A 17698-nucleotide genomic window follows, 5' to 3' on the forward strand; every position below is an offset into this window, starting at 1 on the left:
TAGACAACCCTTTCCAGGTGGGGGATTTGGTGTTTTGTAAAGCTCATCCGGCCAGTTCGGCTGTGGACAAGAGAGCTGCCAAGTTGTGTCATCGGTGGTCAGGTCCCCACCGCATCCTGAGGTTTTTGACGCCTGTCACGGTGGAGCTTGGAGATCCGCGGTCTGGAAAAGTGTTCCGGAGGGCGCACATTTCTCATCTCAAGCCCTTCCGCGGAACTCTTCCGTAGGCAATTTTCTTTCCTCTTGTGTCTGGGTGGGAAGTGCACTGGGCCAAAGAACCTGATCACTTCTCCTGTCCCCTGTGTTCTGCGAAGGAATTTCCCTCACAAAATTTTCCAGAGCAAACCCTGGGGGTGAGTTTTCCCCTCAGTTTGGAAGTCCCTTGGCGTTCCCCCACCACAGACACTTGAGTTGTCTTTCAGGTCAATCTCTTTTCAGGAAGTGGGGGAGAGGCTTGTTTGTTTGTCCCTTTTGGAGAGGAGTGTCCTCTTTTGGGGAGGGAGGTTGAGCCGTGACTAATTCCACCGGGCGAATGTCACGACTCATATTCAATGGTTCAAGTGTATTTTTTTATAGTAGGCTAGTTTAGTGTGTCGTTTTGTTACTTCAACGACCCCGAACAAGGCTGTGGGGTTTTGTTCCTTTTACTCTTTCCGCCAGCAACTCATAGGTTCAGCGACGTCAGAGCCGTTTGCCTCGCAGAGGATTTTCAGAACAAAGTATTCTTTTACATCTGTCCCTATGCTTTACCTTTTGCAAAGCAGTTTTGTTGATTGTTCATTCCTTTTGTTCTGCTACGCAATGGAGTAAATTTTAGTACGCCCTGCGCGCCTTTTGGGGCCCGTGAGGAGGACATGAAGCAGACCCGAGCTATTTTGGCGGAGAGGAAGTTTGTTTCGCCTTGCTGTCTCTGGGATTATGGCCTACCTCTCCGTTCTGCTCGTTTTCCCCTCCCGTGCTGCTCGCCTAGGAGATGGACCTTCAACTGGTAGCAGAGAAGCTTTTCCTACTTGGGGCCAATCTTTTGGACTTTGGGATGCCCCCTCTCTGCCCAGTTTCATCGCCCCTCCACCTAGTGACTGAGATGCCCTAGACAGTTACCGCCTAGTTACGGCAAGTTACTACTGTTGTTATTTAGTGTCATTTATTGTTGATTAATTTTTAGATTTTTATATCAAGATTTAAAGCCTATTTATTGTTATTTTTTGAGAAAAATTTATTCTATAGTTTTTAGTAATTCATTTATAAAAAAAAGAAATTTTTCAAGAGCATTTATTTTTGGGGCCCCTAAATGTTAAATTGTTGCCAGTTATTTAAAGGAAGAGTTTTTTTTTATATATCCATTGTTGCAATTTTACAAATTTTATTTTATTAAGGTTAAAACTGATTAAATTTTACTTTAACTGAAATTAGCCTATTTGAATTTTTTAAATTAATGTTTGTAAGTTAGTAGGTCAGAGTGGTATCTAAATTCCTTTAAAGTTTTTGAGAGTATTTAATTCATGTATTGTTGTTGATTTTGTTGTTATGTTTATTTAAATGATTAATTACAGCTCGTTTCTCTCAAATGGCGTGTTGTTCTTGAACCTCCATCCATGGTTCTCATTTTGTTAAGTAAAGTTTTGTGAGCCGCTCCTCGGGCCTGCGTATGGATCACGCTTCCATTTCGTTAGTCTGGGTGCAGGCACGAGGGCATGGTTCAAAATAATAAATAAAAATACCTTTATGTACAAGCAAGTTTCATATTATATTATTTTCAAACTAACTCAAGTCAAAAACTAAATCTAAACTAGCCTAATATTTACACATATATACAAAAATTACCATGGAAAAACATGAACAATTTAAAATTAACGTTTGTTTTTTCTTCATTGCGGCCCTGAATGAACCATAGGATTTGGAGGTCTTTATGTCTTGAGGGAGGCCATTACACAACTGCGGGCCGAAATAAAAAAAAGACTTTCTTCCAATCTCAACCCTCACTTTAGTAAAGTGAGGCCTGCGGTCGGAACGAGTACCAAGCAGACAGATCTCCCCCTTGTAATTAAGCATCCCGCTGAGGTACCGAGGCTCTCCCAGCCTGAGCTCTTTGTGGACGAGGCAGCAGGTAAACTTCCTGCACATGTCATCCTTTGGGACACGTGGTCAAAGTTATTATGGCCAAAAATGAACCTTAAGGCAGAATTTTGAATTCTTTGAACTCTTGCCATATCCTCCTTAGAGATGCTGTTTCCATGCAGGGAAGCAATATGTGAATGCTGGAAGGACCAAGGATCGCATGAGTTTCATTTTGACACATTCTGGCAGTAGAGTTTTAAATCTGTTAATACCTCTCAGTCTACCCACTGCACCTTTAACTGCAGATGTGATATGGTCAGAAAAAGAGAGGTCTTTGTCAAGTACAGAACCAACTGTGTTGACAGTGTTGCAAAGAGACAATCTCATGCCATCAAGGGTGACTTCTATAGCAGATTTAATCAATTCCTTTATCAGACTGTGTGGTCCAGTATGCATGACAACACACTTGTCAACATTCAATCCGAGCCCATTCGTGAACGACCACTGAAAAATGCTGTGCAAATCAGTATTGATGAGCCGAATTGCTTCTGATGCCATGTCTGGCCTGTACGACAAGTGAAGTTGGCAGTCGACATCATAAAAGTGTGCTGCACAAAATACCACACTTCTGAGCAAGTCAACCGTGTACAAGTTGAACAGCACCGGGCCTAAACAGCTACCTTGAGTAACACCACGCAGTTTGCAAAGCGGATCTGACGTCTCACTCCCACTTTTTATAACCTGCAGTCGGGACTCCAAATATGACCGGAACCAACAAACATCTTTTTTACTGCAACCGTAGCACTTCATTTTGGCCAACAATTCATGATCAATAGAGTCAAATGCTTGAGAATAATCGAGAATAGCTAATGTGCTGTAGTAGAGTCCTTTATCTTTGCCCCCAGTACACTCTCGCCGAGACGCTCGCCGAGGTGCCTCGCCGAGGCACTCGCCGAGTAATTCGGGCGAGAGCTTATGCGAGGTAACCGTGTACACTCTCGCATTTTCTCGCAGTCGAAATGGAACAAACTTCGATGTGGAAGTAGCGCTCGCCACTCGTGCAGTCTCGGGTCCTTTGACTCGTGTCAAAAAACCGACTCCAGGTGGAGCGCCGGCGAGCACGAGGCAAGGCGAGGCGAGGCGACCCGAGTCAAGGCGAGAGAAGACGAGCGCACCGAGTACACTCTCGCACTCGCCAACGCTCGCCTTGCCTCGGCGAGAGTGTACTGGGGGCACAGACAGCTCCCCCACCACAGTCCGGTCATGCCTGCCGTGCCGCCATTTAATGCAATGTTATCGTACGCTTATTATAACACCTAAACTTAATGTGATTGCATTGTTTTATAAGCATTAAATGTATGTAACAGCATTTACCTTTTATTTTGTAGATTGGATTTATTTGTTGCGAAATAATGGCTATTTTATTTAAAACCTCGATATTGTAAAGCAGTTATTTTTGAACGATATTGGCAATAAAACAAGAGTGTACTAGTTCCAAGTAGTTCCAAAAAGTACTTAAGTATAAAAACATAAGAAAAAGTAAGGTACTAGAGAATTCTATGAAATTAAACTTAAATTAAAACATAACACTAAATGATTAAAACAAACCTTAATGATTACTTAACAAAACAAAATCATAAATACACAACTGCAAAACCTGTTTCAATAATGTTATAGCAATAGTATATTGTAGAGAGTAAGTCATTACATGTTTTTTAGAATATTACGAAAGACTAATTATTTCAAAATGCATTGAAATATTAATTTAAGAAGCTAAGAATTTAAAACTAGTAGAACTTTTTTGGTTAGGCCTTGTGTTTAAAGTACAAATTCACGTAATTTGAACCGTTTTGGTTGTTGAAAATTAAAACAGTTGATGAAAAAATAACAAATGTGTGTTTGCTTATGTAGGAAAAATCATAAACAAAGATAATACACATTACTTTCGCATAATAAACATTCTTCTTGCGTAGGAAAACGATGTAGTCTAATAATAAATCCTTGCAGGTGATAAACATAAACTAATCCCCCTACGTATAGAATTACAAACAATTCAATGGAATACTGACCGCTGATTTTATCCTGTGATATGCCACCTGGAAAAATTTCGAACAAAATTAAAACAAATAAAAAAATTAATAAACATTATCAGCAATCTGACACATACTTTCTCCCAGTAACTTTCAACAACCGATATCGTGGTTAAGCGATGAGAGTAACTATCAAATAAGTAAAAATCACAAAGATTTCATTATTTTTTTAACCTTTATTTTTAAAGGCTTTTCTGGGGTTGCACTATTTGTTTAAAATAATTGTAAGGACCATAACAAAACAATTTTAATCAGAATCGGTTTGTTTAAGTCCATTTTCCGTTTTTTTCATGGGTTTTATGGGAAAATAACATAAGTTACAATAAGTTTTGAACAGTAATTGTTACAGAAATGGGGGATCCACTATGTTTTTAAGAATTATAAGATCCATGACATACTAATATCAATCGAAACAGTTTTTTTTATCCAATTATTCTCTTATTTTTTGTTTTTATTTGACAATAACATAAGCTACAATAACCTTTGAACTGTATTTTTTACAGGAATAGGAGCTCTACTATTTTATTCAGAATTTAAAGGGCTACAGCATACTAAATATTTATCAAAATCGTGTGGGCTATTTTTCAGAAAATTTGAATTATGCGTTATTTTATGGGTTTTTATAAAAAAAATCACAATCATAAATGCAAATAAAAATAAATAAAAGTCCTGAAGTAACCGTGGCCTTTCAACTACATTCAAATTTCTTCAAAATCAGACCACAGGTGTGGTCTGGAGCTCTGATTATATCCACACATACAAACAGACAAACAGACACACACACACAGACTCAGACACACATACTACACTATACCGATACTTGTGTGGACGTGGGTTTTTAACCAAATTATGTGGACCTCAAGGCACATGGTTGAAAAAACATCATAGGTTCTTTCTAACCTCAAATTGAAGATGAATATGTAGTAATGATGAATATGTTTATTGGTCTAAATAAAGTAAAAAATAAATCATGAAAATTGTGTGGATGTCCCCACAGTTAATGCAAGAGTTGGTCATATCCCTACAGGTAATAGAAAAGCCTATGTCCGCAGAATTAATGTAAATGTTGATACAATCGAGTGTTTTTTCCATTGAGGGTGTTTAGGTCCATAGAGTTTGGGAATTTCACTAGTCGGATTTTGACAGTATATTTGTTAGGTTGTCTCCGATCCTGTTAATAAATTAATCGTTGTATATTTGTCACATCTAAACTGCTATTTAGCATATTAAATAAAACTATCTATGAGTTAATTAATTGTAAAAAATTACAAGTACCATATGTACAATATAATAAAAAATAATGCTTCTCGTTTGATAATAACATAATACTAGTGTACCGGTTGCTTGAATTCGAGTAATTGCTAAGTAGGCCTATTAGAGGCGTTATTTTAAAACGAATAACAGTCATAATTGCTGATGACTAAGATTCGACTCAAAGATTATGGAAATAATCAAGATGTACGTACCAGATCGATATAGGCCTAATCAAAATTTTTTGTAAATATCTTATCATTTTTTCAAAAGCTGATCATGTTTTTTAGTGTTTTCTATAAATAGCCTTACTCTTATCCGCATTAGGTTGTCCATAATAACGATTATAATTTCAAAAAAAAAATCATGATTTCTATTTCTTCTACTTGGTGGTGTTCTATGACTTTCCTATGTTTCCATAGTTTGCAAATCGGCTCTTTCAATGATAACTAAGAAATGCAGCACAGTATTAATAAAGTTTTCTTTTTAGTATATAAAATTATCCAGGCTCTCAAACTTTTTTCCATTGTAATATTTACGCCAACCCAAATTCAAGGGGTAAATATTTCATTTCAACCAAGTCAGTAAATGTTTCTAGTATACTGTTAAATTAGCTTATTGACGGTTTACGATCAACATATGTCCTTCTTCTCACTTTTAATTTCTGACAACAGCTGGTATTTCATAACAATTTTTGTTTCCCATGTTAATCTTATGGAGAAATACGAAACTTTAAAGGGCCCCAGGACCTCACTCTCTTATTATTTTCCAAAAAAAGAATGTTTCCTGCACAATTTCACGTTATGCAATTTCCAATGACACCAAAAACATGTCAATCGGTTCAGTAGTTTCGGAGGAGTAATTTTCACAAAAAAACATGCTTGCCTATTAATATATAGATAGATTGGCCTTATGTCAAAAATAAATTGCTGGAGAGCTATCAAGATTTTTCAGTAATACAATCTATATTGTTCGATATTCGAAATATTATATGATTTAAAACAAATTGTTGTGATCTCCAGAATTTTTTTAAAAACTGAAACATTTTGTATTTTTAACACTTATTATTTTGCGTATCAATATTGTCTCTATCAACCAACAAATTTGTATTGCAACATTATTCATCAATTGAAATCGTATGCAGGTAATAATATAGGGAGACGACGCAAACACATCGACGTTTTGAAAATATCTACGTTTGAAAAAAAAACAACAAACATTTGAAAAATTACTGAAAGACTACCAACAGAGTGTGTTTTTAAAAATAAAAATAAAAAGCAAATTAAAATTGATCATTTCAAAAAAAAATTAATTTGCCAAATATGTAGTATTTTATACATTATTAATGAAAATATTTACTTGATTTTTTACCGATCTTTATACAACTCGACATGTAGACTATTTTCAACTAAATGAAACCCATCCTAGAAAAAAGTATTAACTGTATCCAATTTTAAATTTCAAATTAAAAGTCTTTAGAAATATTCGCAATTATTTTCATACAATAGCGAAACTGGATAAAAGTTTTACATAGTATTGCATTAACGCACTTTTTATGTGAATTCAATAACACTTTATTTACAAAAACAATAATTGATTCAATAGAGGAAATAAATAAAGGAAATGAAGTTATGGGAGATAGAGCAATCTAGAGATTTTGACAGTATCTCACACAGAACACTGTTGAATAATATTAAGTCTTAGTTAACACAAGTTATCTTTGTATTATTTTGGATCTTATATTATTAATAGACAAAACAATGTTTAAATTTCATACTCTAAAGATAATATCATTACCAAATAGTGATAACTAAAATTTTTTAAAAAGTATGCTTTATCAGTTATTAGATTATTTTGAAAAAAAAAGTATGTTAGACCATGGTTATAGGATAGATAAGTCCACCATTGATATCTTTTATTGAAGATATTTAAGAAAATTTGGTTGAAGACAACTGTATTATTGGTGTTTTTTTTTATTTTTTTTTTAGGTGGATTGTGTGTCTGACCCTAAGCGATGAAATATGTAATAAATAAAAGTATATGTAAATGTATATAAATTAAAATAAAATTATTTTTTATTATATGTAAATAAAAGGTTGGTCCGTCTGACGCAGCTAACAGCTGATTACAGGGACAAGGCTCCAAAGAAACTCACACGATTTATAGCATTAGGATGACGTGTAACAGCTATCGCTAACCACTGTAGCAAACATACATCCTAAGACTCTTTTCTCATTAACTAGCGTCCTAGCCCAATGGCTACAGCATCCAACCAACATACAGGAGACCGGAGCTCAAAACTCGACCAAGCCACAAACTTTTTAACCATAATTAAAATATTAAAATTTATATTATAAGGTATGCATAACATTCAAAAGTACTATGTATAAGGTTACGTACCAGCTGTCAGCTGATTAACCTTAACCTCTGACAATCGGGGAGGGATGTCTACTACTTCTAACAATTAATTTACCCCAGAACCGACATCATTTAGAGCAAATATGAACAACAAACGTTTAAGAAATAATGTGAAAATCTTTTTAGTCAAAGAAAGATGTTCCTCTTTAGAAGATAATTTTAAGAAAAAATATGAAGAGTGATATATAATAGCACAGTTTTGACCCAGTTAATCATGAAAATTAGTTGATATATATTACCTTTTGTATGGAAGTTTTGATATTTTATGACACTTTTCTTGTATGTGTGTACAAAATAATAAATAGATTTTGATATAATATGTTTAGACCAGCTCTCTCACTCCCCTCATTGCCAGTTCCATTTAAATATAAACAAAATATGTTTATATTTTGATAAATGATGGCCAGTAACGTCATTTATTAATGCTTACGATCCATACCGTTTCAGTTTCAATAAACCTATTTAATAACCATTAAATATTAAACAACTATTTTCGTATACAGAGCGATGCAAAAGTATTTACGCATATTTTTGGGAACAAATAAATGTGCAACGCAATGCTTTGCGGTGGCCATCGCATTTGTGGTAATAATATTAATTTAAAGATTTTCTTATTTCAGTAAAAGACCATTGAAAATTTATAACTAAAATGAAAAAATGTAACGCAAAGATATAACGAAGATTATAGAATATCCAAACAAATATTTTTATGTGGTTTTAATAGTAAAAAGAAACTTAACGGAAACAGTTGAAGTAAACTTCCTAACTTTCTTATGAAAATGTACTTTGTAAGATTACAAATATTTCACTCACCTCCCAAGTCAATTTTCCTCTAGCATACTCCTAAAAAAAAATACCTTATATAATACATTTGTTTACAATAGCATTCACTTTCTATTATCCTAAGACCATGAATCTTAAATATGTATATATATATATATTTATATATATATATATTAATTACATTTTTATTCCACTTGACTTTAAGTAAAAGCTAAGACTATGTAGATACAAAACTATTTATCACACTGGGAGATTAACGAGGCAAGGATGTAGTGTATATCAAATTATTGCTTGCCAAAAGTAAAAAAATCTATCGCCTAATATTTTTTTTCACCTATTATATATAAATAAAGTTTTAAGATAATAGAACTGGGATCCAAAATATTTTTGAAAAGGAGTGTATTCGGAATGTTGCCCGGACAGGGTGAGAGTGCAGACTGATTTTCGGCATAACCCGGCCCCTACAAAACCGGTTCAGAGCCACTCTAACCACCTACCCCCAGGCTTCACCAGGACACGTAAAATCAAGTAAAACAATATTTTCGACTCTAATATTTACGTCTCTTTCCAAATTCCATAACTTAATTTAACTTTAAGCCAATATTGCAAATTTATGTTTTGAAGGCTATAAGGCAGTTAACGTCTGACGCCACTGGTTCTGACAGAATCCCAATTTCTTGAATTATACGTGTCTTGTTTGCTCTCCTCCCAGAATTAACTTCCATATTTGATATTTTACTAACATCAGGTATTTTCTCAGAAAAGTGGAAGTCTGCGCTTGTCCGTCCCTAGAATAAAATCTCGTCCACATCGCTTCCGCAAGACTACAGACCAATTAGCATTCTTTCCGCCTTTTCTAAAGCCCTAGAAAGAGTCATTCAATCCCAAGTTTATGATTTCTTTGCACAAAATAACATGCTCAATAGCTTTCAATAAGTTTTTCCTAAAATATTCAGCACTGAAACAGCAATGTTTCATGTAACTGATGACATACGATTTGCTATGGATCGTAGCCAATGTACTATCTTAACATTATTTGACTTCAAGTAAAACCTTCGATACCGTAAACCATAGCATTCTTCTAGCCAAACTCCAACTTTTAGGTTCCTCTGACGATTCACTAATATGGATGAGATCATATCTTCAGAGCTGAAAGCAGTGTGTGTGTGTCATGACAACTTGACGTCCGACTGGAGACAAGTTCCCTGCGGAGTTCCTCAGGGTTCAATTCTTAGTCCTCTGCTTTAACCATTTACATCAATGACATCAATACAGTTCTACATCATGTAAAGTTTCATTTGCACGCTGATTAATTGCAAATATATTCTCAATTTAAAGTGAGCGATGCAAATGAAACTATCAACTTGATGAATCACGAAATCAACAGAATTGTTCAATGGGCAGAAAGGAACGGACTTAGACTCAATCCTGACAAAATAAAGCCAATCATCATAGGTCATTCACGGTTACTCAACAAATTGGACTTAGACTATTTACCGAAAATGACTGTAAACGGTACCACTTTGCAATACGTCAAGGACAAAGTAAAAAGTCTTGGTTTGACTTTAAACCGTGCTTTGGATTGGACTGACGCGTTGGTAAGCACTGGTAACAGAGTGTTTGCCACTGTTCGACCCTTTAAGAAGATTCAACGACTTTTGCCTTTTCACATTAAACTTTTACTGGTCAAATCACTCATGTTTCCACACTTCAACTACTGCATCTTTGTGGTTAATGATATGACTGTGGCTTGGGCAAAAAAATTACGAGTAGAAAATAATTTTGTTTAATTCTTGTCCAATCTTAGGCGTGATGACCATGTCACAACCTATTACATTAATGAATCAATTTTTAAATTAGAGGACATAAAAAAATACGAAAACTTTTTATTACCAATAAAAACCTGTTGCGTTTCATTCGACCATCAATTTTGGTATTCCAAATTATCTTTAAAGAATTTTAAATTATTGCATGAAAGAGGTGCAAGGGATACCCGCTCTGTCTCGTCCACGCTTCGCATTCCTCATCACAGAACAACTGGTTATAACAAATCATTTTTAGTAACAGCATGCCACCTATGGAACTCCATAGCCCTAACTTTTCACATTAAATCCATAGAAAAGAAAACCTATCACGACTGATGGGGGCGCTGAAGGGATATTCCTTTGACCGGATGGCCGTGGCTTGGCGGGATGGTGTGCGTTAGGCCTAGATGCAGCAGATGGTGTATGTGTGTGTCACTGTATGTTAGGGAAGATGAAATAAATTATGCTATTTTATAACTTGTTATGTTAAAACTGCATTGTATTTTTTTGTTAGTAATTTAATGTAATTTTTAGAGGTTATATATATATGTTTGTCGTATTTAACTATCGTAGGTTTTATAATTGTAGACTATTTTAGCACTTTTATTTATATCATTTCTTGGATTTAAAGCAGCTATACCACCAACAAAAGCATTTATTGTCAATATTTTTTTTATGTTTTGATTTAATACTTTCTGGTGTGGGGATGTGTGACTTTGGAGTTAGGGGCTTATCGTAAGTATAATTATTACAAGGCTTGTAAACATGCAGCTACCAATATTTGGTGTGGTCATATATCGACCCACTGCCTTGAGCTTGGTACTTGTGCATGGACGGGTCAATCATTAAAAGAGCATATTCAATTTGAGAGTTTAAATCTGTTTTCTCAATGATTAAGGTCATAAGGCTTCTAAAATCTGAACACATTCTTTTTCACTTATTCATTTTATATTTTGATCTGAGCTTTCACAGAGTTGTACATTTACACCTTACAAGAGATAAAGATGGAATAAACTTATCCCAACATAATTCAGCATTTTATTGAAAAAAAAACAACCCACATAGGATCTAAGTTTTCAAATAATTGACCGACATCACTTAGAGCAAATATGAACAACAAACGTTTAAAAAATAATATGAAAACAATGTGAACACATTTTTTTTCACTTATTCATTTTATATTTTGATTTGTTGTGTGATCAAAAGTTTATTTTATTTGCAAAGGACAAGACTGAAGAGTGTTTTTAAGTTCAGTTTTAATCGATTTACCCATAAATTTTATCATTGTTTATGGAATGTATTTATTTTATACTAAGCTAAATTGTACTTTAAATTATTATTACCATTATTCTAGTTATTACTACTACATTATTACCCTACCTGTAGCAGAAAACCTAGGTACTCGTTTTACATAATGTTATTTAAATATATTTAATTGAAAAGCTCATCAGGCAAATGAAAATTTCCTTCGCTACACGTATTTTTTATACTTAGCTTTATTCGCATTGTATATGGACAATATATTTAGATTTTATTTAAATAGACAATTTAAAGAGGTAAAGCTTTAAATTATCAAGAGTAATACCATAGTTCGATTTACAGTATTACGATCAAAGATGTAGTGTAAAACATCTTTTACAAATTAAACATAATTTTATCATAAACTATCTAGTGTTGTATTCAAATATTTATTTTTTATGTAAGTCAACAGACAACTACTAAAATGTGAAAAGATTATTTGATTTTTTAAATCGGTGAAGCAATTGAAATGTAAAAGAGTAAAAGTGAAAAGGTTAGCTGGTAAAGAATAGGATACTTGAAGTGGGCTCAGTTTGTTGTTAGATCAATTACTGGACTGCAACAGGAGTCAAAAGAAAAAAAATATCTGCTTTAAACAATTCCAATATGAAATTATGTAGGAAAATTAAATATGAGTTTGGTTATACCATGGGGTCAAACATTTTAAAAAGAACCGTGAATTACAGATAAACAATAACGTTTTGTCTATGGGGATAAGAATCTAACATAGAGATATAAATAAATAGCAATAAGTTTTATATCGTCGAAAATCTCATTTTACTGGTTTCGAAATTGAATATGGTTATGAAACATGGAATGTTATGGGAAGTTATACAAGCTATAGCTTAAATACTATAACTATAAACTAATGAACTAATAATAAACAAATGAACTAAAGCTATATAGAGATGTAGATCCCTCCTTAATATTTTTTTCCTGGTGACATTTTAGAAAGGTGATTAATGTATGTAGTTTTGTGAAATTAATAAAAAATAAGTCGGGTGAATAAATTATATATAGTGGAAATTGAATGACCAGACTCACTCGCCAAGTGCCAAGTTCAGGTGCGTAGGGATGCATTAGAGTCTGAAAAAACAAAACTTAATAGTTATTTTAATAGTTTTTAATTACTTATAAAAACTAAAAGTTACAGATTATACATAGGTGTATTGATTTATAATTGTTATCATGTTGGTGTAGGAAGATTTATATCAAAACATGGGAATGTTAACGCCCTCACTCAGGTAAAAAAAAATACGCCTACTATTTTTAATTTGAACATTTGTTACTAAAAATTATCAAACTTACTTTTTAAAAGGCAGGTTTTAAACAACTTACGTCCGGTATTTGAACAGTTTCCAACTGTAAACAAAAAAAACACATGTAAATAACATTATATCTCCGATGAAAAATTGCAACTTATCTATTCACTATCATTTGGTATTTGGGTTGATGTTAAGATTATGAACCACAAAGTCTGGGACTTAGACTTAGCTTAAGGGGATACATTCATTTCTGTTAAGTTATAATACTATACGCAACGATTGCATGATTATGTTTACATAATCATATAAAAATAGTACATGACTATCTAAACATGAACATGATATATAAATATGAAACATGACGGTATCTTATACCGTCATTTTGATGGGCTAACAACGCGAGTTGCTTACACTACTTTACCTACGATGGTTTGTAAACTACGTTTATAAAACATAATGTCCTATATTCTTTCTGTTTGATTTTTAGATAATATTTACTGCTAGCAGGATTATTACAAGTATTATTTTAGGACAACTAGACAAATATTACACAATTTGTATCAATAATGGATGTATTGAAACGGTTTGCTAACAAAATTTATGTCAAAACAAACGAAATTAAAGTATCTCTAAATTTGTATTATTATCAATGAAGGGTCATCAATAAAAGGTTTTGCACACGAATATTGTTTTATAGTAACATTTCTGTAATTAAGGTAGAACAATATTTTACAAACTGTTTGATCGCTTACCTCTATGTCGAAAAGTTCACAGTAAGGTATCGTCTTACAGTGTAACGCAAAGGGTATTAATACGTAAATTTTACGTACATAAGAATGGCATAGTAAGGTATCGTCTTATAGTGTAACGCTAAGGTCGTTAATACATAAATTTGACGTACATAAGAATTGCATTGTAAGGTATCGTCTTACAGTGTAACGCTAAGGTCGTTAATACATAAATTTGACGAACATAAGAATTGCATGGTAAGGTATCGTCTTACAGTGTAACGCTAAGGTCGTTAATACATAAATTTGACGAACATAAGAATTGCATAGTAAGGTATCGTCATACAATGTGACGCAAAGTGTATCAATACGTGAATTTTACGTACATAAGAATTACATAGTAAGGTATCATCTTACAGTGTAACGCAAAGGGTGTCAGTCCTTGATGTTTTATTAACCATATTATTTTTTATGTTGTCGTCTTTAAAGCTCAAGTTCGTTTGTAAAGATACGTACTAAAGATACAAAGACGAATGTGTTATTTATAATAATTTAAAAAATTAATTCTTATTTGCATTAATACTTATTTGCATTATATAATTAATAATTTCTAATTTTATAGTATACAAGCAGAGTACCCGTCCTTCGTACGGGGTTGGCATATAAGTATATTATGCTCAATGCAGTTTTGCTCAAGCGTTGCGTTTGTAATGGGAGAGGAAACAGTTTGATAAAATTTGCGTATTTAAATTTACGGTATATTCTACGGTTTATTGTATTACACATCTACCATAGCCATAATGTTCTACCACTTCGCCTATACAAAAAGTAAAAAAAATCTTAACAATTTGAAAAATATATCACAGATTATTCATGAAATTAAAAACATAAACATAACTGTAAACAATCCTACTTTGACAGTTCTCATTGCGTATCACAGTTGAAATTAGCTGTTTTCATAAATGAAAAAAGTGCAGCACCCTGTTAGTAAATCTTATAACTTTTAAGCGTTTGCATATCATAGAACCAACTTTTTTACTTGAAACAGCTGACTAAATTCTTCAAATACTTATGAGATAACAATATGCCTATATGTTAATCGGGAGTGTGAGCTATCATTATGCCAAATTTCAGCCTTATCCGTCCAGTAGTTAAAGCGTTATTGAACTTCAAACAAACAACTAAACAAATTTTCACATTTAATATTAGTAAGATATATTTTTCTTTAATATTTTTAGAAAATCTTTTTAAAGATTATGAAAGCTGATATTTGTGTTGAAATTTATTGTCAGTAGAGTTTAAGGGATTTGTGATCCCATTTGTAGGGGATCGATGTACCTATTACTTATTCATTTTATTAAAAAAAAAAAATAGTAATTTTGTAACAACAAGATTGAAATTGAAAGTTTCAAAAGTAAAGAAAAAAGATAAGTAAATAAGAGATAGAAGGTGAAACAAGTATACGAACATGTTATAGGAAAACTTGATTAGATATGTTCATATTAGTCTTTACAGGTTTTAGAATTAAGCAAATCCTAAATGGCGGTTTCCTCTATTTACCTAAATTAAAGGCCATACACGTTCACTAAATAACGTGAACGGTTGAATTTAGCTTTCAAAAGCGTTGACGGATGTGTAATTATTTTACACAATACAAATACAAATACAAATACAAATATATTTATTATGAAAATTACAACAGCTTGGCCTCACCAAGTTTATAAAACTTGTCGGTGAGGTCCAATTTATACAATATAAGGCTAACAAACAAATAATTTATATTTTTTTTCTTTTTTTGAACAAAGATTTCTTAATGTCCTATATTTCTAATAGATGTAAAGATCAAAAATTCTTTATATTTTCACCCTTTTCCTGTTACAAAGCACCGTCATAATAAACTCCCAGTAACACTGAACCTTGTAAATAGTAATGCACCAACGCTAAATGAGATCATCAGTAATGAGGTAAGAAGCAGGACTGCCATCTCATAAGTTTCTATTTCAGTTATATCAGTGATCATATTGTTTTACTTGTAGCTTGGGATTGGGTAAAAGAAACCACATTGTATTTTACAAAACAGTACAAAATATAACCGTAGATTAAACCAGGTCTTTGTGGAGTAGTCAGAGGGAGTAGATTGTGGAATACTTTTCTCTGCAAGAAGACCAGGTTATTGGGGCTAGTGGAAATACTGACTTCAGATTTTCCTTGCAGCAACTCATGTTATGTTTTAGCTACAAATCCACAATTGTAACCAAGTAAAAAGGAATTTAGTTGAATTGCAATACATTTGAAACCACGGTCAGTATTTCCATCAGTTGAACGACACAGTCGTCTCCCGTAGACCATGATACACCCATAATTGAGTCATAACCCTACTATCGTCAATACTATTTATTACAGAATTACTAATATATTGTAGAAATGTTGATAAAAACATTCTTTAAATTGCGTAATAGAATATTGTAATATATACCCGTATAACTGCATTTTCTTCTCCTAGTATTTCTGCAACAGTCTCCCATTGTAGCAATGCCTTAAATAAATAAAATATGTAATTAGTACAATTGAGATTTCCTTGTATAATCCAAGTGTGTGACTATTTTTACAGAAGATATTTTACATTGTTTCTTTAGTAATAAAGATTCTCTTACTAAGAACCAAAGGAAGAACAAAGGTATTCTTCTAAGTATATACCCTTATAACTTAGTATTACAACTAAGTATTCTTCGCCGTTGCGAAACATGGGCAGAACAACTACTATTAATAATAATAATTATAGATTACTCTCAATATGGGTATGCTAGTAACAAAATGTTTTAAAGGTGTTTAAACCATAAAAATTTCGAAATTCGCATTACACACATAAAAATATGTTTTTAAAGAACACATTATATCACTGCTTCGACCCTACTTTGGTTTATAGTATCCTAAAGTATCATGTAGTATCATGTATCCTAAAAGTACAAAAAAAGTTTTATTCGTCTTTAATCCTACATGGAATAGTTGAGGGGCCGTATTGTTCATCACAAAATATACACATTCACAATCAACCCATCATATCCTACAAGTAGAATAACCCATAAAATACATATAAGACGAACGAAAAAAAAACCATATGTATCAAACGAACTTTTACAATTTCAATTCAATCATACAATCAATCTAACCCTTCATACAAGCCCTATAAAAAAAATCATACCTTCACATTTACATATCAGATGGACACAAAATCATGCATGAAATACGTTAATTAATTATGCAAAACATGTCAGACGAACATTTACAATTTCAATATCATACCAATAAAAAAAAAATGTTTATCTTAACTACCATCATATCCTATCATTACTGTTTTTTTGTCTGGCAATATACTTTCTAAAAAGTTGAAAAATTTTCTGTTTGTGGTATTTATTATTTAATGTTGATAAAACTCAATAGTTAGGTGGTTCGGGCGAGGCTCAGTCCCTTATGTTTTCATTTGAGTACTACCTAATAGAAAAATAAATTAGAAATATTATTTTTTCCTAATTTCCTTATTCGTATCCTAACTAGAATTTATGTTACCCTATATCATTAACGTTCCATACCTGAACTTGTGCAATAATCTAAGAAAATTACAAAACATATTGGTAAAGTGGATAAAAGAATATGGATAAGACTTACCAACACGTACACCCCAAGAACATAATGGAAGGGCTTCATGTTGGGACGATGCGATTGAACTAACATTCACACCAACTTATACTAGGCAAAATAATTATTTTTCAATTATTAAATGCGTCATTCGCGCACGTGGAATGTGTGCGTCATTCACTAATGATTCAATTAATCCCTAGCAGTTGTGGCCCCGTTACACGACAGGGAATAAAGTATTCGGTTACAACTGTTTATATGATACAACTGAAGGATAAGAATCATTTTATTTGTTAACGCATTGACATTCCTTATTTATATTTTATATATATTTATATAGGTATCTTATATTTTCTTAGGCGAAA

At 32.8% G+C, this 17698-nt stretch overlaps 1 protein-coding gene across 1 annotated transcript in view; it reads right to left on the bottom strand.

Annotated features, from left to right (window-relative positions):
* Positions 1-17444, bottom strand: part of LOC128992247 (uncharacterized) — a 55218-nt gene extending 37774 nt beyond the window's left edge. Inside the window, exons 1-6 of the mRNA XM_054415723.1 lie at positions 17364-17444; positions 16174-16233; positions 13043-13066; positions 12749-12790; positions 8631-8660; positions 4128-4154 (exon numbers count right to left, since the gene is read on the bottom strand). Of these exons, the coding sequence (XP_054271698.1) occupies positions 4128-4154; positions 8631-8660; positions 12749-12790; positions 13043-13066; positions 16174-16233; positions 17364-17429 (249 nt within the window). The 5' untranslated portion in view covers positions 17430-17444. The remainder of the gene's footprint in view (positions 1-4127; positions 4155-8630; positions 8661-12748; positions 12791-13042; positions 13067-16173; positions 16234-17363) is intronic.
* Between the last annotated feature and the right edge of the window lie 254 nt (positions 17445-17698).

This window comes from Macrosteles quadrilineatus, unplaced genomic scaffold, assembly GCF_028750875.1.
Source record: "Macrosteles quadrilineatus isolate MER2022 unplaced genomic scaffold, UCM_ALF_1.0 Scaffold_4__1_contigs__length_99947679, whole genome shotgun sequence".
NCBI classification, from domain to species: domain Eukaryota; kingdom Metazoa; phylum Arthropoda; class Insecta; order Hemiptera; family Cicadellidae; genus Macrosteles; species Macrosteles quadrilineatus.